We start from the raw sequence: 21,007 nt of genomic DNA on the forward strand, positions 1-21,007 counted from the left end.
GGGGTCTTGTTTTTTATACACCCTTCCTTCACCACTCCCAATTATGTAATCAAATCAGGCAGTGATAAGATGGTGGAATGTAATTTTGTGCAGGCAATGGGGCAGGTTTAAGACCTGGATGGGAAGTGGAGAAAAAGGTTGCAAGAAGTTAAAAATACTTACCGTATTTTTCGCTCTATAAGACACACTTTTTCCCTCCTAAAAAGTAAGGGGAAATGTGTGTGCATCTTATGGAGCGAATGCAGGATGCGCAGCTATCCCAGAAGCCAGAACAGGGTAATGCAACATGGGTAGTGGCTGGTTAGACAATGTGAGCAACGTAAGGCGGCTAGGGCTCTTCCAGACATTAGCTGAATGACAGCTGTAGACCTAGATATACCTGCAGTGGGGCCTTACCCCATGGACCTCCTGTGCTCTGATGGCAATCTCATGAAAACTTGCTAAATCTAGAGAACTGCAAGGAATTACACATTAAATAAAAGGGAGGGTTTGGGGTTTCTTTAATACATTTTTTCTTCGTAAACACGTTCTAAAAATAAAGTCAGTCACTGGAGAAACAACATTTTGTAGATGAGTGCCTGGCGTGCTCTGGTCCATGTGGTCATGAAGAGTCGGACATGACTAAACGACTAAACAACAACAACATTACGTGGGGTCACTTACAAGACAAGCTATTTCCATCCCTGGCTAAAAGGTTTACACAAGGCACAAAATAAATCACATTTTTTCAAAAAACACACGCACATTTGCTATTGATAAATTTAAATTTAATTTATTTAGACCAAAAATATCCTCCTCCACCCTCCACACAACAATCTCATCTGTCGCTACAGCGTGAGCCTGGCCTCTTTACCAGAGTGAAGTTATCCTTCAAGTCTGCTACAGAAATCTAAATTCACTCCGTATAAATACTGGACAAGGTACTAGCACTTCTTCCAGATGGCACAAGGTTTCTTTAAAAGCATCAACGCTACTTGCCAGAAAGTGTTTGGTAGCAGAGATCGCAAATGTAAAGAAGGGGTAGGGGAGAAGAGAAATGCATATAAAATATCCCTTGGGCAAAAAAGACCAGGTTGTTTGTTTTCACAGTACAATTCACAGTACCACAAAAAGGCACTAAGGCAGGGAAGATTGCCACAAAGTCCAAGCACCATCTTGTGCCATAAGGCATTAGGAAAGGGGCCCCAAAAACCAGGAGTTGCATAAAAGGAGGAACTTCAAGTAGGAAACCATAGACACAGGCAGACGGTAAATACGAGCAGTTCAACAGGATGTTGCCTCATCACTGAAGTGCTCTTTTGAAGAGACTGCCTCTCAGGCCTCCATCCCACAAAGGACCTAATCAGTCCTATGGATGAAGGATGGCATTGGCTCCTTTGGCAGCTCATAGAAAGGAACTCGGCCTAAGAGGCAGAGCTTGTAGATTCTCTACTACATTCCAAATGGTTGGTGGTTATCGCAACATCCAAGACTTCAGCAAAGATTGCCACCCGCTGCAGGCACTGTAGTGGAGAAGCCTCTCGTAAGAGACTCTGACCCAATTTGGACACCAACAGGGTGATGTTGCTTCAAAGCTATACCTCTCAATGATGGCTGCTTGGTGCCCAGAACTCAGAGAGGAACATACAAGAGACAGGTTGGCTTATGACTTTATCCCTTGCACCTAGGAGTTTTGCAAAAGGTAACAGGTGTTCTGCTTCAGCACTTGGAGCGTGAATGTTTCACGAATGGTACAGGGAAAGCTGGAGAAGTGCAGATGTTTTGCCTTTTTTGACTGCCAGTGTTGCCTCTGTCTATTCCACTGCTGCTCAACATCCGACAGCTATTCCAAGTTTAAAATCCTCTCCTGCAAGCCCCATTCCACAGCCTCCCAGCTCCATCAATGCAAGACCTGGTTCAGATCATACTTCTCGCAGAACCTGTCAGTGAAAGGCAGGCAAGTGAGGTGCTCAATCCAGTGCCAGTTAATAGGGTACACATAGAGCCAGATCACCAGAGATGCGAAGAGCCCGACGAAGACCAGCATCGAGACGATGATCATGACTCTCTTGCGGTACTTGTCCATTGTGCCAAAGGTGATGTAGGGCAGGAAGGCGAAAGAGAGCAGCAGGCCGCTGAGGAAGCCAAAAATGTGTGCAATGTTGTCAATCCATGGCAGGAGGCCGCAGAGGAAGAGGAAGAGGACGATCCCAGAAAGGTTCAGGAAAGCCTTCATGGGCTTCTCGAGGACCTGCCAGCTCTGGAAAAGCTCCACAAAAAGGCAGGCTAACAAGCCGAACTGGGATCCTGCAGGGCCCACCTAGAAGAGGGAAGGAGGAAAAAGAAACTTAAAAATAAATCACGCAAGATGCAGTCCGCTCTTAGGCCAGCCAGGCTTTCTCCTCTCTCCACAACAGAGACTCCTGGAAAAGCAAATGGGCAGCAGAGTCCCAGAAGCTGTTAGTACAGTGATTTATTGTGCTGCACGGTAAACTTACCGTTATTCTCAAAGCTTTAACGATTGGTTTGTTGATCAAGGGGAATGAGTATCGGTTCCACTGCAAGAACTTTGAGGTTCAGATCTTGAACCTAGGTTCAGTTTCATTTCCTCTGGGGTTGTGGTTTTAAATCCCTCAGATCACAATGCCAAGAGCAAGTTTTGGCCGGTACCAGCAAATGTCTCAGGTGGGGCACATATTTGTACACACACGAAGCCCCACATTCAGTAGGAGGAGAGCTTAAGAACTTAATGTTGCCAATCAGGGTAGAGAACACTGAGCTAGAGCTAAGAGGACAAAATGGGATGAAAGCAACTGATCAGGGCAACATGTCAGGAGGTTGTAATAAGCCGTACTTATGACCCAACCCTTTGACCCCCAAAGCAGGGATGGGGAAAATCTCTGGCTCTCCAGGGATTGTTGGATTCCTAGCTGCCTCAACTCCAGTGGTCAGGGATGCCAAAGGTTGCAGTCCAACAACATATGGAGGCCCACAGGTTCCCTTGCCCTGAAAGGTAACAGCTTTGTGTTGTGTCACTTCCAGATAGCACAAGCTTAAACAAGTGTATTCTATTAATTTAGTTAGATTCTCTCCCTATTACATGAGTTTAGGATGGAAGTCTTCATCCTGGTTTTGCAAAGGTTGCACTATAATCACTAAAGATCTTCAGATGAAGGGTGGTACAGTATATAAATTTAATAATAATAATAATAAAAATAGTAGTAGTAGTAGTAGTGGGGTTCTGTTTTGCATGGCAGGGCCCTTCAGTTTTGTCCTAAAATATTTCTCAATCTGTGCTAAGGAAACCCCTTTTTTGGGAGGGAGGGGGACCAAACATGCAAGTTCGACATTTGGCATCAAAGGGCATGTTGATCATTTTGCAAAATATTGCATGCTTTATTCTCAATCTGATATTTGAGTTTTTGTAGGGTTTAAAAAATAATAATTAAAAACAGCATTTGGAATTCATGAGATACAGGTACGTAGCTAAGCAGGTACGGCTGACAGTCCCTACCTGAACGCCAGGCCCTTTGCACGAACGTTTACAAAAATACCTTGCTCAACCATGAGTGCTAAATATTTCCTGTAGCCTAAAACAAAGGAAGTTCAGATCTCAAATCTGCATCACCTACTTTCTTTCACATGGGCTTTGACTTCTGCCATCATTCAGCAGCTAATCCCCACTGTGCAAGCCACCTTCCCTGTCCTCAAACAGAACTGGACAGAGTCACACTGAAACTTTCCTTCCATCAGAGCAACACTTAGAAACACCAATATTCAGAATTCAGCTCATAGGTCTTGAGCAGAGCACAGAACTGCCAAGTCAAAATAAAACATACTTGGGGTTCTTTACTATGTTTTTACCTTGGTTTAGGCCCTAGAACTCATACAGCAAAAGAGAAAGGCCCGAGTCATATTAAAACAAGAAGGGAAATTAAAGGTTATTCAAGGTATTCAAGGTTACAGTGTGTTTGTCTAAATCAAGGGACCATAAATTCACTAGATAATTGACTCCTTGCCAGATATTTTGGCCTGCTGCTCCCATCAGCTCCAGCCGGCACAATGAAGTTGTCATCCAAAACAACCAGAGGCCACTCAGTTGGCAAAGGATGGGCCAACCAGCCCCATGAAAGTCAGGCTATTGTGCTGGGATGCTAGAACTCAGCAAAAGGTGTGCAGCCCATCTTGGCTGGTTGGAGCCCTTCAGAATGGCCTTAATTTCCTTGTGCCTTCCCCAAGTGCTGGAATAAAGGAGATGGGGGTCCTGCGGGAATGGAATATTCTATGCTCTCCTCTGCCTGCACTCAGGGATACAGACCAATCAATCATCCAACCACACGCAGAAGCAAGTCCTATGGTTAGTATGCCCCATACATCCTGAGGGACATAGGTTAAGGCCAGGGCAATGTTTTCTGCAATTTTGCTCAAGAGCAGTAGCACTGCTTCATTTGGCACCAAGCCCAGAATTCAGAAACCTGTGAATAACAGGATTTTGTAGTAGTAGCAGTAGCAATAAAACAGCAACACTATGAGGTATAACGTCCCTGTTTCAGCTGGGATGGTTGTTTTGTGAGCATGTGGTTTTCGTTGTATCTGTTGTATTTTATAGAAGTTCTTAGCTGGCTTGAGGGTTCTAGTCAAAAAGCAGGATATATACTCCTCATGAAGATAGCCTCAAAACTAATAGGCAACATCTGGTGAGGACACAGAAGCTGGAGTAGAATGACAATGTCCAGTACAGCTCCTTGCCTAGAAGCAGAGTGAACTGAGTAAATTTCAATCATTGAGACTATTGGCAGCATCCAGTTTTCCTAAGCACCAAGAGTTTGCCCCTTCTGTGCGCACAGTGTGTGTGTGTGTGTGTGTGTTCGTGTGTTCAGCAGTCAAAAAAGTTTCATACCAGGGTACTAGAGTTGTGCAAAGTGATTAACAATAACCTCTTCATGTTAGAATACAATTCATTTTGACAACCAGATGAAGAGATAAGTTTAAGAAACTGAAGGTGAAAACACTGCATTTACCTATAAAATGTAAACAGTTTGCATAATAAAGTATTATTAAAAAACCAAAAAATGAACACCACTCAGACAAGTAACAATACCTCTTCAATTATATGGTGCTTTCCAGTTGGCAGATCATTCCTTTTTTAAAAAAATTGAACTTAACAACATAGGGCAGCCCCTAAAACCACCAAGGGCTGCCATCCTTGGTGCAACCACCAAGTCACACAGGCTGCATTAGCTCATCCCAGTTTCCAGGCAAATGCCCTATCAAGGTGCCCCCCCCCCCCAGGCTGGTGTGCCTAAGGATGGCATGAATCTGCAATGCTTGAGAATCATTTCAGAAGGGGAAGGCTCAGGAGCTTGAAGTGACTCAGCAGCCGGCTGCAGCCGCTGCCCCACAAGGCTGTAGGTGGAGAAGCTGCTGATGAGATCCAAGGGATTAGATGGGTGATCTCCTTTAGAGCCTGTCAGGACGTCAGATTAGCCACCTGCCTGTTCCATAAAAGGGGGGTGGGGCACCCTCACGTGTGAACAAATAGGGCAGCCAGCATGTGCTGGTCCAGCACATGGAAACCAGACAGCTGCGATTGCTAAAGCATCACTTCGCTCCCACATCTGACTGAAGAGAATAAAACCAGGGAGGCTGTCCACAACAGCCAGCCAAAAAGAGGCACTGACACCTCACTGTCAGCATCTACCTTGCTGTAAGCTTCTTAGTTTCTCATATAATGGCCTTCTTCTTTTTTTTGCCAGGAGAGCTGAATTGCATACATACGTAGAATATCTATTTAAGTCTTTCTAATGAAATTACGTACAATTACGTACAAGACAATATTCTTTGCCACTTTGCAGGCGCAGAGGTTTCTGCCTTCCCTCTTTCTTCCAAACAGAAAGTCTAAAGTTCTGATCCAAATCACATTTATCTTCAAGTCAAGGCCCATTGGGATTATCTTTTTTTAAAACAAACAAACAAACAACCCCACAGTTGTAAGCTTCTTTCACCATCTTCGGGAGGATTAAAGTGCAACTAGTTCTCAAAAGGGTTGATAAGACACTAGACAGCTAAAGGCTAATTCACACTAATTTTTGAAGAGTCACCATCAGTGTTATGGCACAGATGACTCCCCCCACCCCACAACATCCAAGCAAGTGAAAGAGCTCTCATAGCAGTATAAACACACACATATATCCCTCGGCAAAAAGGGGTGGTGTAAAGATTGCTACACTTCCTCTCAAGGAAATAATATGCCTCTAAATTGTGCACATCAGACAGAGCTTTAGTTTTGCCTTTAAGCAACAGAATTTCTTGGGGACACAAACTTAATAATCCTGGCCAGCAGCCCTCCACCTTTGATGTTATCCCCCCACCTCTTAAGTTATTCTGGATTTCTGTAAACATTGGGAGAGGGGTCTCCTAAGTCTGCTGATACCTTCCTTCTTGTGCGTGGATAATGCCATTTGAACAGACACTCAAATAATGAGTTTAGTCTTAGTATAGATAGCAGTGGTGGTGAATCTTTCCCATCCCAAGGGTTGCATTCCATAATGAACAACTTTCTGGGGGCCGCATGCTGGGGTGGGTGTGGTCAGAGGCACAACTAACTGTAATGTACAGTAGAGTACATTCTAGCTACAAACAGAAGGTCAGGCCTACACACATAAACACCCCTCTATCATCCCATCCAGTCAAGCAAGTGGCATCACCACGCATTCAAGTCAAAAGCACTCACGGAGGGTTTGCAGCAGGGAAGTGGAAGGGTGTGGCCTGGAAGTTTCATGAGGGACACAAAGAGGGGTCTTGAGCACCCCCTCTGGCCTGAGTATTCCCAGCCTTGGTACACAGGAGCTGGTCACTGCCTGCAAGGGGAAGGCCCTTCCAGCTTGAACACCACACTGAGCCAGACCACCTTTGCTCCAGAGGAACATGACATTGGAGAGATGCTTTATTACCTGACTTTGGTTTGAGAGACACTCTGAGAGCCCTTTGTGTTGAAGAGCATGCAAGAACACATACACACAAATCACGTGGAAGGGAAATTTAAAGCTTGAGTAAAAGGATAGCTCCACCTTGCTGGCTGTAGCTGCTTATGACTCTCTGCAAAATCTCCTTTCTCATATCTTCAAGGAAACCAAAGCAGAGCTTCTTTTTGCTCTCACGTGCCTGGGTGATGCCAGGAGTCAGCTGGCAGCTGGCCAGCTGGCAGCTCACTCAGCGCCATGACATCACTCACCTGCAGTAAGAAGACATCACCTTCACGTGGGCCAAGAGGAGCAGAAGAGGTGGGAGGATAAATCTAAGGGAAAGCAGCTCCTGAAGTAATCCCTCCAAGGCGAGGGAACACAACAGGAGGCCAATGTGCCAGATGCAGCTCACAGATTTCCCTTTTAAAACCCCATTAGCCAGTTTGCTCCACAGTAACAATGGGCCCAGATGTTTCCATGGCAGACGACAAAAGTCCACCTTCATTCCTAAGCAATACATATGGGGGCAGAGGGTGTGCAGGGTGTGTGTGCGCTTTGTCCAATATCCCGGTTCTGCCATGCACCACCCTGATCTTCCTGCATCAAGGATGAAGGCCTGAAGGGGGCATCTAAGCACGTTCAGATGAACACAACTTAAAAGTGTGCAGGATTTCCAACCACATAGAGGTTTCCAACAGGGGGTTTCCTAGATAGAAGCCCTCTTTAGACCTTCACAAATCGATGCAAACGCTGGGGCAAGGCTTGTATGCACAAACCCACCACTTCTTTGCGTTTTCTTTTCCAGGCATTCAAAGGGTTGCCAGAAGCAACTCAAGTTGTTAGCCACCTATCAAAATCGAGTGCAGAAGAGGGTACTGACTCCATAATGGCCAAGAGAGGCTATGGGGAGGCCTACTCAAATATGCTGAAATATCAAATGACACAAGCCCTCTTGGGACTGCCCGTCTCCAGACATCAAGTGGGGAGCATATGTTTCAATGCTTCTCAACGCACAGGCCTTTCCCCCTGTACACAGAAAGCCAGGAACATGCCTGAAATCCTAGAGAGCCACTGCCAGTTACTGTAGACAATACCAAGCTAGAAGGACAAATGGTCTGACTCAGTAAAAGGCAGCTTCCTATGTCCAGTTTACTTTCAATTACACCTGAGATTCAAACCAAACATGGCATTAGCACACCACTTCCATACTTCTCTTTTTCTGGGGTGGCAAGAAATGTGAGAGCATGTGTGGCGACTTCTGTGTGACTTCAGGAACTAAAGGTATACCTCGAGTAGAGTTTCCAATAGGCAGACATGGTGCAGGAGGGTGCAAGAACTGCAGCCACCTTATTTACATTGTTCACGGGGTGCCTTCCCTAGCCTTTATTATCTTCTCCCCCACTCAGCAAATGCTTCCCTCTTCTCTTTCCCAAATATTTTTAACACCTGGAAATCTGAATGTAAAATCACAATGGCCTCATACGGATCAAGCACACTGCTCATTATCAACCTCATTTCTGCACTGTCAATTTCAGAGCTTGTTGTATAGAGGAAAGGCATTCTTGCCGGCTGCTCAGACTTATCGAACGCCCTTCCCTTTAAACATAGGGATGGGGGAAACCTGCAGCCTGCCAGATCTTGAGGGCCTCCAAATCCCCATCATCCCTAGACAGCATAGCAAATGGTCAGGGATGATGGGAGTTGTAGTCCTACCACATCTGCAGGGCTGCAGGCTTTAGGTCTTCTGGCACTTCTAATTCCATGGGCATGCCCAGTTCTGAATACAGCTGGGGCATTTTCTACTTAGATTGTCACGCACAAGAGGAAGTCACATGAAGACAAAATGCTGCCGTATGGAGTGCTCTCGTTCAATTGGTCCAGCTAGCAAACTAAGTAGGCAAACTAAGGCCCGGGGGCCAGATCCGGCCCAATTACATGAGTAGAATGTGTCCTTTTATTTAAAACGCATCTCTGGGTTATTTGTGGGGCCTGCCTGGTGTTTTTACATGAGTAGAATGTGTGCTTTTATTTAAAATGCATCTCTGGGTTATTTGTGGGGCGTAGGAATCCATTCATTTTTCCCCCAAAATCTAGTCCAGCCCCCCCACAAGGTCTGAGGGACAGTGGACTGGCCCCCTGCTGAAAAAGTTTGCTGACCCCTGAACTAGCCAGCCAGACCCTGTTGATATCTCCTTCTTGAGAGTGCATCCATAAGAACTGCTGCTCAGATAAGGAATTCACTATTTAGTCACTCTCCAAAAAACCTCCCCACTGCATGAAGGGAAGGTGACACTTACCTCTGCTCTGTATGGAAGGAAGATGGCACTCGCCAGATTGCCCGTGATGCCACTGAGGATGTAAATGATGGAGATTCTATGCCAGCCTGCCAGCTTCTCCAAATCCCTGAGGACTGTCATCTGAAAGATCACCGACACCAGGCAGTGGATAACCCTACAGGGCAAAGACAGACGGATGCTTTGCATTTGAGCTCCTCGTGGCATTGCAACAGCATTCCTTCCTCCTTTCTTATCTGTATTCACACCATCCTGAGCAAACTCAGAAATAATGTCCGTCATGCTAAATGGGCCTTTGGCAATTTGAGAAACATCCCTGGATTTGTGCAAGTGGTTGTGAAGTCAATATTCAAAAAGAGACGGTTTGCCAGGGCACGTTGCCAGGACTCAGTCACAGAATCAAAGGTCAAATTTAAAGGACCAAGGATAGGTTAGGCATCCTTGCAAGATAAAGTCCTGAGCAATAAACCCAAGACCATAAATCCAGGCCACAACCAGAAGAGTCTCATTTAAACTGTCTGGGTCAGCCCGACAGAAACAGGTGTGTCAGTTATAATAACAAAATAGGAATCCAGGAAGGATGGGGTGTCATAGAAACAAAGTTAGAAGGTGGAATGTCTCTAGAGCCTGAGATTCCTAATGCAAAAGAAATTCAGGCAGATCAATCTATTCCTTGCAGCTTGACAGGCAAGGCGGGGCCAAAGGCACCTGAAACCAGTGATCAGCTGGAGTGCTACACTGGGCAGAGTGTCTAACAAGGACTGGGGAGACCAGGGTTCAAAGTCTTAATCATCCACAAAGTTCCCTTGTGCCAGCCACCATCTCTCTGCCTGACTGACCAATGCAGCAGAGTGCTGGGGAGAAAATAACTGCACAAGGTCTTGAAAAATGTGTGGAATATAAAAGCTTGAATGAAAAGGCTTTGACAAGCAAAACAAAAAACCAGCCTCAAGAGCCCAAAAGGCACAGACCCAAGGCACTGCACTCCCCACAATCTTCTCACCTACCCTGCATGAAGAAATAAGGACAACCAGAGTCTATAAATCTGATCAGGACTCTCTGGGTTCCGAAACGGCAAGAGGCCACACACCTCATCCATGCAGTGTACCTGGGGGAGGAGAGAGAGAGAGGGAGAGCATTAAAGCATGTAGACAAATGGATCCCTCTGAACCCAGTTTTGCTGTGATGGAATTGATGTCCGTTCACCTTCTTACTGGACTTTCCTAGCATTACTTGCCTGTGAACAGAGAGTTGCTTCTTCATGAAAGTAGCCATGCATGAATTCACAGTACTCTCGGGTAGTGATCTGACAACTAGTACAAAGAGAGAGAAATGTAGTTGTAGGGGTTTAGTTCCTGTGGAAAGTCTCAGTTAATATCCCCTTAACAATCCAAAGTAGACCGTTTGCTTTCCCTGCTCAGTCTCTCCTACACAGGCCATTATGCCACACACCCCACAGCAGCCATTTTGGATTTACCACACCCCATGGCAGCCATTTTGTGACTGGTGCCCATGCCACTTCCTCAAAATTCCAAATCTACTCACTGGCCAAAAAACATTGGTGACTCCCAAGTTGAAATTATTTCTTCTTTTACCTACCTAAACCTAAGGAGCTAGATCTCAGGATTCTGATGATACAAGCTTTCTAAAAGCTCAGCTCTGGTGTTGCTGAGTGTCCTTTGTAATTCAGCATGTTAAGAAAGGATAATTTCCCTTAACTGACCTAGGATTGCTAAGGAAGCTGACTGGATCAAAAGCAAGTTCCTACCCAAATAAGAGAAGCAGGCAGGTCTGTGGCTGCTAACACCATCACTTAGGGCCGCATGAGACATGAGTACTTACCTGCCTTTGGTTCCAAGACAGCATGGCCTTCCTTTAATGTCACAGTCTATATGTAACAACCCAGTGTGGTTACTTTTGGCCTGATCAGTACATATCTGTAAATAAAAGGTTTACAATTAGAAGAAAAGGCTTTAAGTAAATCCATGTGTAATTTGCCTTCAGCATACTTGCCAGTTTTATCATTTAACCACTACTGTCAGTTACTACAATGACCTACCAGGCGACAGACAGACTGGAACACAACCAAGAGGATATCCTAAACCAGAGATTAGGAGCCCATAATGCACCCAATGATGCAGGGTTCCAATTCCCATCACCCCTGACAACTGGCTAGGTTGTCTGGGGCTGATGGGAGTTGGAGACTAACAACATTTGTCCCTGTCCTAAACCAACAGTCCTCTTAAAATTGTTTGCACATCTAGTATAAACTCAGGTTCAGGGATTCCAAGACCCCTAGCTATGTTCTCATGATTAGTCCTCCAGCCAGATCACATTATTTTCCAACAGGCAATCACCAAGCAGAAAGATTTGCTAGGAGAAATTTGCTTATTTATTTATAAAATTGCTATGCCTCCCTTCATCACAGGACGGTTTACAATAGAAAACACACACCAAAAAAGTGCATAACATAGCAACAAACAATACCGTCTATACCAACAGTATTTAGTTTGGTGTGGGTTACAACAGAGAGGAATAAAAGAAGTTTGAGTAGTACCATTTCATCATCAACCAAACCAGGATTCAGCCATCATGAGTCATTAGTCAAGTGTGGGTGAGAACATGACAACACCACAGTTTATCCTTCCAGCAGGTACTACCTAACTACAGTGAGTGTTTGTGCCTTATCCTCTGTCCAAAATTTAATTGACAGCAACTAGGTGGAACATGTCCATGCATCTAGGGATGTGAATCATGGTATCACCAAGCCCTGGGCTGTGATTTCTTTTTTTAAAAAAGCTTACTAGAGGTCTAAAATCCTACACACAGAAAGATTTAGGATCCGTTTCACTGGAAGGCAAGAAGAAAATGGAAGAAGGTATTGGGGTTTGAGTGTGTGCATTTGAATGTACAGTGGTACCTTGGGTTACAAAAACCTCAGGTTACAGACTCCGCTAACCCGGAAGTAGTACCTCAGGTTAAGAACTTTACCTCAGGATGAGAACAGAAATCATGCGCCAACGGCGCGGCGGCAGCAGGAGGCCCCATTAACTAAAGTGGTACCTCAGGTTAAGAACAGTTTCAGGTTAAGAACGGACCTCCGGAACAAATTAAGTTCGTAACCAGAGGTACCACTGTATGTGCACATGTAAATACACTCCTTAAAACACAAACACACACAAACACACACACACACACACACACACACTGCACAGCTACAGCCTTCTTCCCTCTTCCTCCACCTTTGCATGCATCTGGAATTAAAGGGGGAATCTCAAACCTCAAACCTTTGTCTTTCAATAAGACCATCTCTGTTAAAGTTCAGCCTTGCATGCCATGCAAAAGGCTAGCGTACCCAAGTCTTTCCTTGCTTGCGTTTGATGGACAGGGATGTGTGCATGCAGTAAATGTCCAATGCCTTCCTCAGTGGACTGTCCCATTCGTAAGGCAGTCTCTATGAAGCAGCTTGGACTTCGCATTAGATAACAAGGCAGGCAAAAACAAATCACTTCTGTGTGCCCCCCCCGCCCACTCAGCAAAAGTTTCCAAAAGGGCATCGACCTCTGTTCGCACTGTACAAATATTTTGCAAGATAAATTAGTGCCGAACAGTTTAAGGAAGGAAGGAAGGAATATTTACCGGCCACTTGGTGATGTCATCGGGCCAGATGTGTGGCAGATTTGAAGCCGGTTCCTCACATGTCCTGTTGGGGGACAGATAGCCAACAAGTAATGAGGGGTTACCATACACAGCATCACCTGCCCCCGCTCCACTATAGCTCTAAACATATGTACCCCCCCGCCACATGCCCCTTCTTACCTGGGATCCTGAGCACACACAGCTCCTGAAATCCTCTTCCGACTGGAATTCTTGAGGTCAAAAGCTGGTGAATTATCCGGCCACTTTACAAAAGTAGCCAGTGTTTCCTATGCGAGAAACAAAGAAACGACTTTCTAAATTTCTCTCTCACTCATACATACATAATTAGAATCATAGAATCATAGAGTTGGAATAGACCACAAGGGCCATCGAGTCCAACCCCCTGCCAAGCAGGAAACACCATCAGAGCACTCCTGACATATGGATGTCAAGCCTCTGCTTAAAGACCTCCAAAGTAGGAGACTCCACCACACTCCTTGGCAGCAAATTCCACTGTCAAACAGCTCTTACTGTCAGGAAGTTCTTCCTAATGTTTAGGTGGAATCTTCTTTCTTTAGTTTGGATGCATTGCTCCGTGTCCGCTTCTCTGGAGCAGCAGAAAACAACCTTTCTCCCTCCTCTATATGACATCCTTTTATATATTTGAACATGGCTATCATATCACCCCTTAACCTCCTCTTCTCCAGGCTAAACATGCCCAGCTCCCTTAGCCGTTCCTCATAAGGCATCGTTTCCAGGCCTTTGACCATTCTGGTTGCCCTCCTCTGGACACGTTCCAGTTTGTCAGTGTCCTTCTTGAATTGTGGTGCCCAGAACTGGACACAGTACTCCAGGTGAGGTCTGACCAGAGCAGAATACAGTGGCACTATTACTTCCCTTGATCTAATTAGTGTTCATATATCACATAAACACTTTTATTTTTCAAAGGAGCAGAATCCCACCAGAGAAGCCTGCTCATACAAATGTTCTACTTGACACAGGAAATGTTTTCTTAATGGCTGGGGACATCACTGAGAATGTGTTACCTCAGGCCCGCCTCCGCCAAAGCATTCCAGTTTTAAGACATAAAGGTAAAGGTAAAGGGACCCCTGACTGTTAGGTCCAGTCGCAGACGACTCTGGGGTTGCAGTGCTCATCTCGCTTTACTGGCCGAAGGAGCCGGTGTACAGCTTACGAGTCATGTGGCCAGCATGACTAAGCCGCTTCTGGAGAACCAGAGCAGCACACGGAAATGCCATTTACCTTCCCGCCGGAGCGGTACCTATTTATCTACTTGCAGTTTGTGCTTTCGAACTGCTAGGTTGGCAGGAGCAGAGACTGAGCAACAGGCGCTCACCCCGTCGCGGGGATTCAAACTGCCGACCTTCTGATCGGCAAGCCCTAGGCTTTGTGGTTGAACCCACAGCACCATTCTATGAATGGTTTTGTAAATCTGAAACAATCATTAACTTCTCTGGGCTCTGGCTGGTCACATAAATTGCAATTTATCCAAAATGTGAGCAAACAATACTGATGGCAAAGGGGCATTTTCCTACTCAAGTAGTGCCTCTTTGCCTTATCATCCAGAACTGAGAACTGAGACCTCTCATGGCATGGCAGATAAAGGCACCATTAATGCAGGGCCATCAAGCCACAGATTGAAATATTATGCCAACGTTTAAAGGAGTTAGTTGCCGCTACCAGAGAAACCCTGACGCAACTTCACTCACCGAGCAGTCCACCTGCAGAGTCTGAACACAACCAGAGTTGTCATTCTGGACGCAGCAACCTGACTCGCGTTCTTGATCCCTCTCTTTCTGGATCAACTTCTCAATCTGTTGGTCCTTCCTCATGCAGGGAGAGTACTTGGCTCCCAGGTGGATCAAGTCAATCTGAAACGAAAAGGGGTGGCGGGGAGAGTCACAATGAAAAAGAAGTTTGGCAGACTAACTTCTCAATGCCAACGCCACCACCCCAGCATCATGTTGGCCTCATCCATATTTCAAGGCAAGCCCAAGTTACTCTAGGTCACTTTGCTTCTCCCTAGTAGCGCATCCAGTAGTGATGTATGGAAGTGAGAGCTGGACCATAAAGAAGGCTGATCGCTTTTGATGCTTTTGAATTATGGTGCTGGAGGAGACTCTTGAGAGTCCCATGGACTGCAAGAAGATCAAACGTATCCATTCTTAAGGAAATCAGCCCTGAGTGCTCACTGGAAGGACAGATCCTGAAGCTGAGGCTCCAATACTTTGGCCACCTCATGAGAAGAGAAGACTCCCTGGAAAAGACCCTGATGTTGGGAAAGATGGAGGGCACAAGGAGAAGGGGAATACAGAGGACGAGATGGTTGGACAGTGTTCTCGAAGCTACTAGCATGAGTTTGACCAAACTGCGGGAGGCAATGGAAGACAGAAGGGCCTGGCGTGCTCTGGTCCATGGGGTCATGAAGAGTCGGACACGACTAAACGACTAAACAACAACAGGTAGCACATAGGAGAAACAATCCAACATCTCTGTTTTAATGTTCTGTCCAAACCAGCAAATCACTCCAGACAAGCTACGGTCTAGTGTAAGGCAAGCTTTATGGGGGTGCGGATGATTCAAGGTACTTTGAAGAGCCATGCACTGATTTTCCTCTAAGCAGCATGATCTCAACAAGGCAAACGAAACAGAAGAACAACATTTACCGAGCTTGGGCCAATCCAGAAGTTCTCTTGCTGCATGTACTTCACACTCTCATAGACGCCTTTGTTTCGCAGCACCTGTAGACACAGCAGAGAAATTCCCTGGCTAAGAGATGGGGCAAGCACCCAGAGACAAGGGCCAGATTGGACTCTCCCCGCTCTGCCATCAGGGAAGGCAGGTGGGATTCCATGCCAAGCTAAAGGAGGCCTAACCCCAAACTTTAGCTGAACTGCATTTGTGACCAGTGTCACACATCCTGCAGGATACATTCAATCCTTGCTTGTTTAGTGTCAAGTTATTCTGTTTAGATCTGCTGGCATTTCCAGTTGCCATTTTTTTTGCAAAGCTTTTGACTCCCAGATAGCCAGTTCACTCTACAGCAGTGATTCCCACTCTATGGGAGCAACTTGAAAACTGCTGAGGATCTTGGCAGACCACTTAAAAGGTTTTTCTGCTTGTGGCAGCAATTGTAGTGCACAGTGCTAGGTGCTGTATGATTTTAATTGCTTCTTGTATTTCCTGCAGATCACATTTTATTGTGTTACAATTTGAATTACATAGGGTTAAATCTGTAAAACAATAAATTAAAAGAAGCAATGAAAACACAATTAAATATAAATATGAATACTGAATTTGATGGATGTGCCGTTTCTTGTCTTCAACCACAAATCCGCAGACACTTAGCCAGCCACCTTAATGAAGCTCACAGGCCATGGTTTGGGGGGGTGGAATCCAGAGAGCACTGCTATTTGTTTCTGCCTGATAGAGGGCTGCCTTGGTAGACTCTGGAAATGCCAGTCACTCCAAAATGTGGCAGCACTTGGCCTGTCGTTTGCAGCTAGTTTTAGAAAAGCCGTAACATCTGTGCTGAAAGCCCTACACTGGGAGCCAGACAGTTTCGAGGTACAATCCACAGTACTGATTTTGACCTTTCAAGTCCAAAGAAGATTGGGTCCAGGGTATATTGCAGAATGCCACCAACTTCTCGTGTGCTTGTCTAATATTTGGCTGGTAAAAGAGGCAGAGTACTCTAAGTGGTGACTCCTTCATTATGAATATACTTCCTTAAGAGGTCAATGTTATCTCAAATCCCAGACACTTTATTGCAGGGGCGGGGACCTGGATCTGGCCAGTGGATCAGATTCTTAACTCTCCCAGCTGCTACAGGCCAACATTGGTTGACTGACAGCTGTCAACGTTCAACAAGGTCACTGTAACCACTAATCAATTGGTTTCCCAAAAATGGAGAAAGTGAACCTCTTCAGCTGCACTAGGAACAGCCCTGCAGGATCACACCAGAGGCCCATCTAAATTATTTGCATTGTAGTGATCTGATGTTTTTAATTGTTATTAGCCACTCTGAGGCTTTTTAAAGGACAGTACTGTAGAATGCCATTCACATAGTTAAGACTCACCAATGCTGTTGTCAGATGCTGGGCAAAGCCAATGGGAGCAATCCCATAGGTGCAAATGATCAGAAGGGTGATGATGATATGGACGAAGGTGATCCAGTAGGTGAAGTAGGGTCTATTCATGACATGGAAGAAAAGGTGGGAGAGGAGACAAGCACCATAGGCCATGGTTATTCCTAGAAGAGCTTTCATTAACAAAATACTCTTAGCAATGTACACCTTGAAGGACTTTGCCTGAGATATGCAGAGACACATCTAATCTGACCTACAGAACTGAAGAAATGCACAGCAGATGGTGATGCAGATATGTTCCTTGTCATTTAAAAAAAGAAAAAAGGAACCACTGTGGAACCAGGAGGCTTTTTGCAAGATGGCCAAAGCCTTGTTCAGACTCCTGCAAGCAGATGATGGGTTATAGTGACGGCGGCAGCATGCTTTAAGTGAGCAAGTCCATGCTCCCACCTGTGGCTGTCCGTGAGCTCCAGCTGGGAGCGCACCATGCTGCTGATGCTCCGCCGATACGTCCTGTTCAGCCACTTGCCCACCACTCCCAGCCCGTAGTATCGCTTCTTGCGGTCGAAGGCAAAGTGTTTCACCCGGGAAGCAATCCGCTTGCCCCGTTTTGGACCAGCCGCCGCCGCCGGCAGACCCCGAGATGGTCCTGCCCGTCTGAAAGAGAAGAAAGGGCTTACGTGATTTGAAGTACGGAAGCTGCACAGATACCCAAACTGAACCATTCCTGGATACCAATGATTTAAAATGCTTCTGTCCCCACCACTGCCCCCCATAAATATAGAGGGTTGGTTTCTTCTCCTGTATTTTAGGAGAGCACCCAATTGCTCATGCATCAAATGTGGTTTTGTTTTGCCTCCCCTACACATTCCCACCCCCCAAGATCATTTATTTATTGATTGATTGATTGATTGATTGATTTGCTTCACTTCCATGCAATGCTGCTGGTGGCAATCTCTTAGAAATGGCTACAGGCTGAAGAGACTTGCAGAAATGCATTGCTATGAAGATCATGGTGCCGTTCTGAAGCGGAACTGAAGACTTACTGAAATGGCTGCTCAGCCTCAGGTGACTTGCCATCCTCTGGCTGAGGAAGCCCTCGGAAGTAAGTGGCAGAGAGGGGTGGGGACTCAAACACATCATCTGGCATGGAGCACAACTCATCATGAGCGTCAACCTGCAAGAGAGAGATACAGAAATGTTGGGTTATATCCAACACTGCTTCTATCAGAACAACAGACTTCTGCATCCGCAATGGAACTTTCCCCCTCCTCTACTTCTCCCTGAAGCCCCCGCTCCCCACACACCCTCAAAATCTGTTCCAGAGGGTTGGAGGAGCTTCCAGAGCAGATTTTGAGGGGAGATGGGGAAGTCTCACTGGATACAACCCTCTGCTTGTCATTGTCTAGTTGGCAAGAACAAGTCTCAGTCTTGTTAAATGACTGACACAGTTGCCCAACTTTATGAGAGCCACCGGAACAATGCTAGCTGCAGCACCATTGCAGGCAGTTACAGGAAACAACATGCTCACGTTCCAGACATTGGTCAATTAAGTCCATCTTAACAGACGATGGGAAGATTTGTGGCTAACAACAAGACATGGATCAATTGCTTAAATGTTACATTATTTTAGCTGGCTAGTTTCAGGGAATGCACTGTGGCTGCTCCATGGGGAAAAAGCAGTACGTGAAAATGAAAGAAGAAAACAGCTTCGGCATCCCATTAGGCAAGAGGGGAGGGATGGGAGCGGGGATTCAGTAAAGCTAAGATCCTCCTACAGCCAACAGAGGGGCTTCATTGAGAAATGGTCGCAGTTCTTTCCCCATGAGAGATTATGGTGGTGGTGGTGGTAGTCCTGAGACATCATCAAAGCTGGGGGGTGGGGGATCTTGGGAAGGGGTGGAGCAGGGAGGCCATGGAACCATGCTTGCCTTGCTGAAGAACGAGGAGTCAAACGTATCCATGCCATCTACCACATCCTCATCCATGAAGCTGGGATACATGAAGCTCTGCTTGTTGCACCTCCGCTTCGGTGCTGAGGGCTCCATAACCGAACGTCCCTTTTCAGAGAAATCAAATTGGAACAGTGAGTGAACAAGTTCGAAACACTTTCTATTAACAGTCGAGAGGTCCTGGTGTTTGTTACTGGGGTGCTGCCCTTTTGAAGATGGAAGGGGCAAGGTGAAGAGTTCACGTCGAGACTCTTGAACCTATAAATATGGGTTAACTGAGAACGACACATAAGAGCAACACAGCTACGCCAGCATCCTGTTCAGCCCGACTGTTTGGATACAAGCCAACTGCACAAATATCAGGAGGGTAGCTTTGCACATAGAAAAACCAAGAACTAATACTGAATGGCTTCCAAGCCGGTTGTTCTCAGTCCTAGCCTGCCTCACTTCCTCTGAGCCATGCAACAGCATCACCTGGTGGTTCTTCTGATTTATTATCTTCTTATGGATGGTTTGTAAACTGCTTTTTCAATGTTTGTGTATGAGGGGGGAAGGAGAAATGCTTCAAATAAGCAAATAACATTAATTAATTAATGGCTCGGGTCGGCAGATCACAGGATTATGTCACAATCCATAGCTGTGCGTCTGTCAGGATTTCCAATGCTTTTATAAGTTTGACTGAAAGCAAGAGTGTTTTGAAAAGACCCACCAGTTTGACACTGAAAACAGCACAGAAGAGCAGCAGCAGCAACCAACTTACTTTTGAAAGTTCAGAATCAAAAAGCATTGGCATCCCATGCCATCTGGAGTAGTCTATTTAAGTTCTGAATTTAAAAGTTGAAAAAAGGGCTTGGAGATGCCAAGCAATGCGCCCACCCCAAGGACTAACAGTGCAATCCTAACCATGTCTACTCAGAAGTAAGTCGAACAGAATTTAATGGGGCTTACTTCTAGCGAAGCAGGGTTAATTCCAGCCTTAGAGTCTAATGCTTCTCTGTGTACAAGCAGAATGGATTTATGTTTGCACTTCAGGCTTCCCCTCATGCTATCAAAAATCTGCTCTGGATGGTTGAAATTATAGCAACTATTTAAAAAGAAAAAGTTAGCTCCAATGACTGAGTGGAAGTGCAGTTGCACAACACTGGATTCTGCCCAATGATCACTGGCTCTCGGTGTCTCACTGAAATTAGGATTTGGTATCAATTTAGCACGTTTTGCCAGCTCAATGTACAGTATTATCAATGACATTGTTTGCGAAGTAGGAGCTTGTGTTGATCCTACAAAACAAGTTTTTTCTTTTCTGCTCATGGTGATTACAATGGTACCATTCTACCCTTTAAAAAGCACGTGTTGGGGTGGGCCTATGACATACTTTCATATTGACATATATCATATTTTATTCCACCCCCAACCCACTCAAAAAACTTTATCCCGCATGGAGCTTCACAGCCATGATATCACAAAGGAATAAGATAACTTGGAAAGAACTGGAGAATGCTAGGATTTCTCTTTATTTCGTTTTTCACCCAAATTGAAACTTCTGAAGAAGGACAACACAAACTCCCCGTTTTTTCAGATATCTGGTTGTACTGTTGCTGAGAAGAGGGATAAGGAAGCAGCACACACACACACACACACACACACACACACACAGCATCTTCTACAGCAGTAAAGAAAGAGGAGAGGAACAAAATAAAACAACTCACTCTGATTATAGCTGCAGCTGCCTTGAAACTCATATGGGCCACCGATTCCCTCTTCCTGCGGGGAAGGCGGCCGTAGCCGGACCGTACGCTGCCGAACGATGTCAAGGACATGACGCCAGGGGTCACTGGGGCCAGGGCAGGGTGTGGAGTGCGTGGGCGATCCATCTCATCTGGGTGCCGGAAGGGACGGCCTCGGGCAAGGGGATCAACAATCTGAAAGACCAAGTAAGAGCCCAAATGGCTGCCATTATCCATTACCCTCCATGGAAGTTAAAGCCACGTAGCAGCCTTGTGACTTGCCTCACCTCGGTCCAGTATTATCTAAAGGAGCGTCTCCACCCCTATCGTTCTTCCCGGACACTG

The 21,007-nt window shown here is 45.7% G+C and overlaps 1 protein-coding gene across 4 annotated transcripts in view; it reads right to left on the reverse strand.

The window, feature by feature from the left end:
• Positions 1–745: 745 nt before the first annotated feature.
• The window catches only part of RHBDF2 (rhomboid 5 homolog 2), a 58,238-nt gene continuing 37,976 nt past the window's right edge, over positions 746–21,007 (reverse strand). For all 4 annotated transcript variants that reach the window (XM_082203553.1, XM_082203555.1, XM_082203556.1 and 1 more), the window contains exons 5-18: positions 20,645–20,857; positions 18,918–19,046; positions 18,033–18,163; positions 17,437–17,643; positions 16,978–17,089; positions 15,565–15,639; positions 14,608–14,769; positions 13,058–13,164; positions 12,878–12,941; positions 11,081–11,175; positions 10,476–10,551; positions 10,246–10,346; positions 9,242–9,395; positions 746–2,299 (exon numbers count right to left, since the gene is read on the reverse strand). In XM_082203553.1, the coding sequence (XP_082059679.1) occupies positions 1,880–2,299; positions 9,242–9,395; positions 10,246–10,346; positions 10,476–10,551; positions 11,081–11,175; positions 12,878–12,941; positions 13,058–13,164; positions 14,608–14,769; positions 15,565–15,639; positions 16,978–17,089; positions 17,437–17,643; positions 18,033–18,163; positions 18,918–19,046; positions 20,645–20,857 (2,046 nt within the window). In that variant the 3' untranslated portion in view covers positions 746–1,879. The remainder of the gene's footprint in view (positions 2,300–9,241; positions 9,396–10,245; positions 10,347–10,475; positions 10,552–11,080; positions 11,176–12,877; positions 12,942–13,057; positions 13,165–14,607; positions 14,770–15,564; positions 15,640–16,977; positions 17,090–17,436; positions 17,644–18,032; positions 18,164–18,917; positions 19,047–20,644; positions 20,858–21,007) is intronic.

The sequence above is a fragment of the Podarcis vaucheri genome (assembly GCF_965113315.1).
Source record: "Podarcis vaucheri genome assembly, chromosome: 2".
In the NCBI taxonomy this organism is placed as follows: Eukaryota; Metazoa; Chordata; class Lepidosauria; order Squamata; family Lacertidae; genus Podarcis; species Podarcis vaucheri.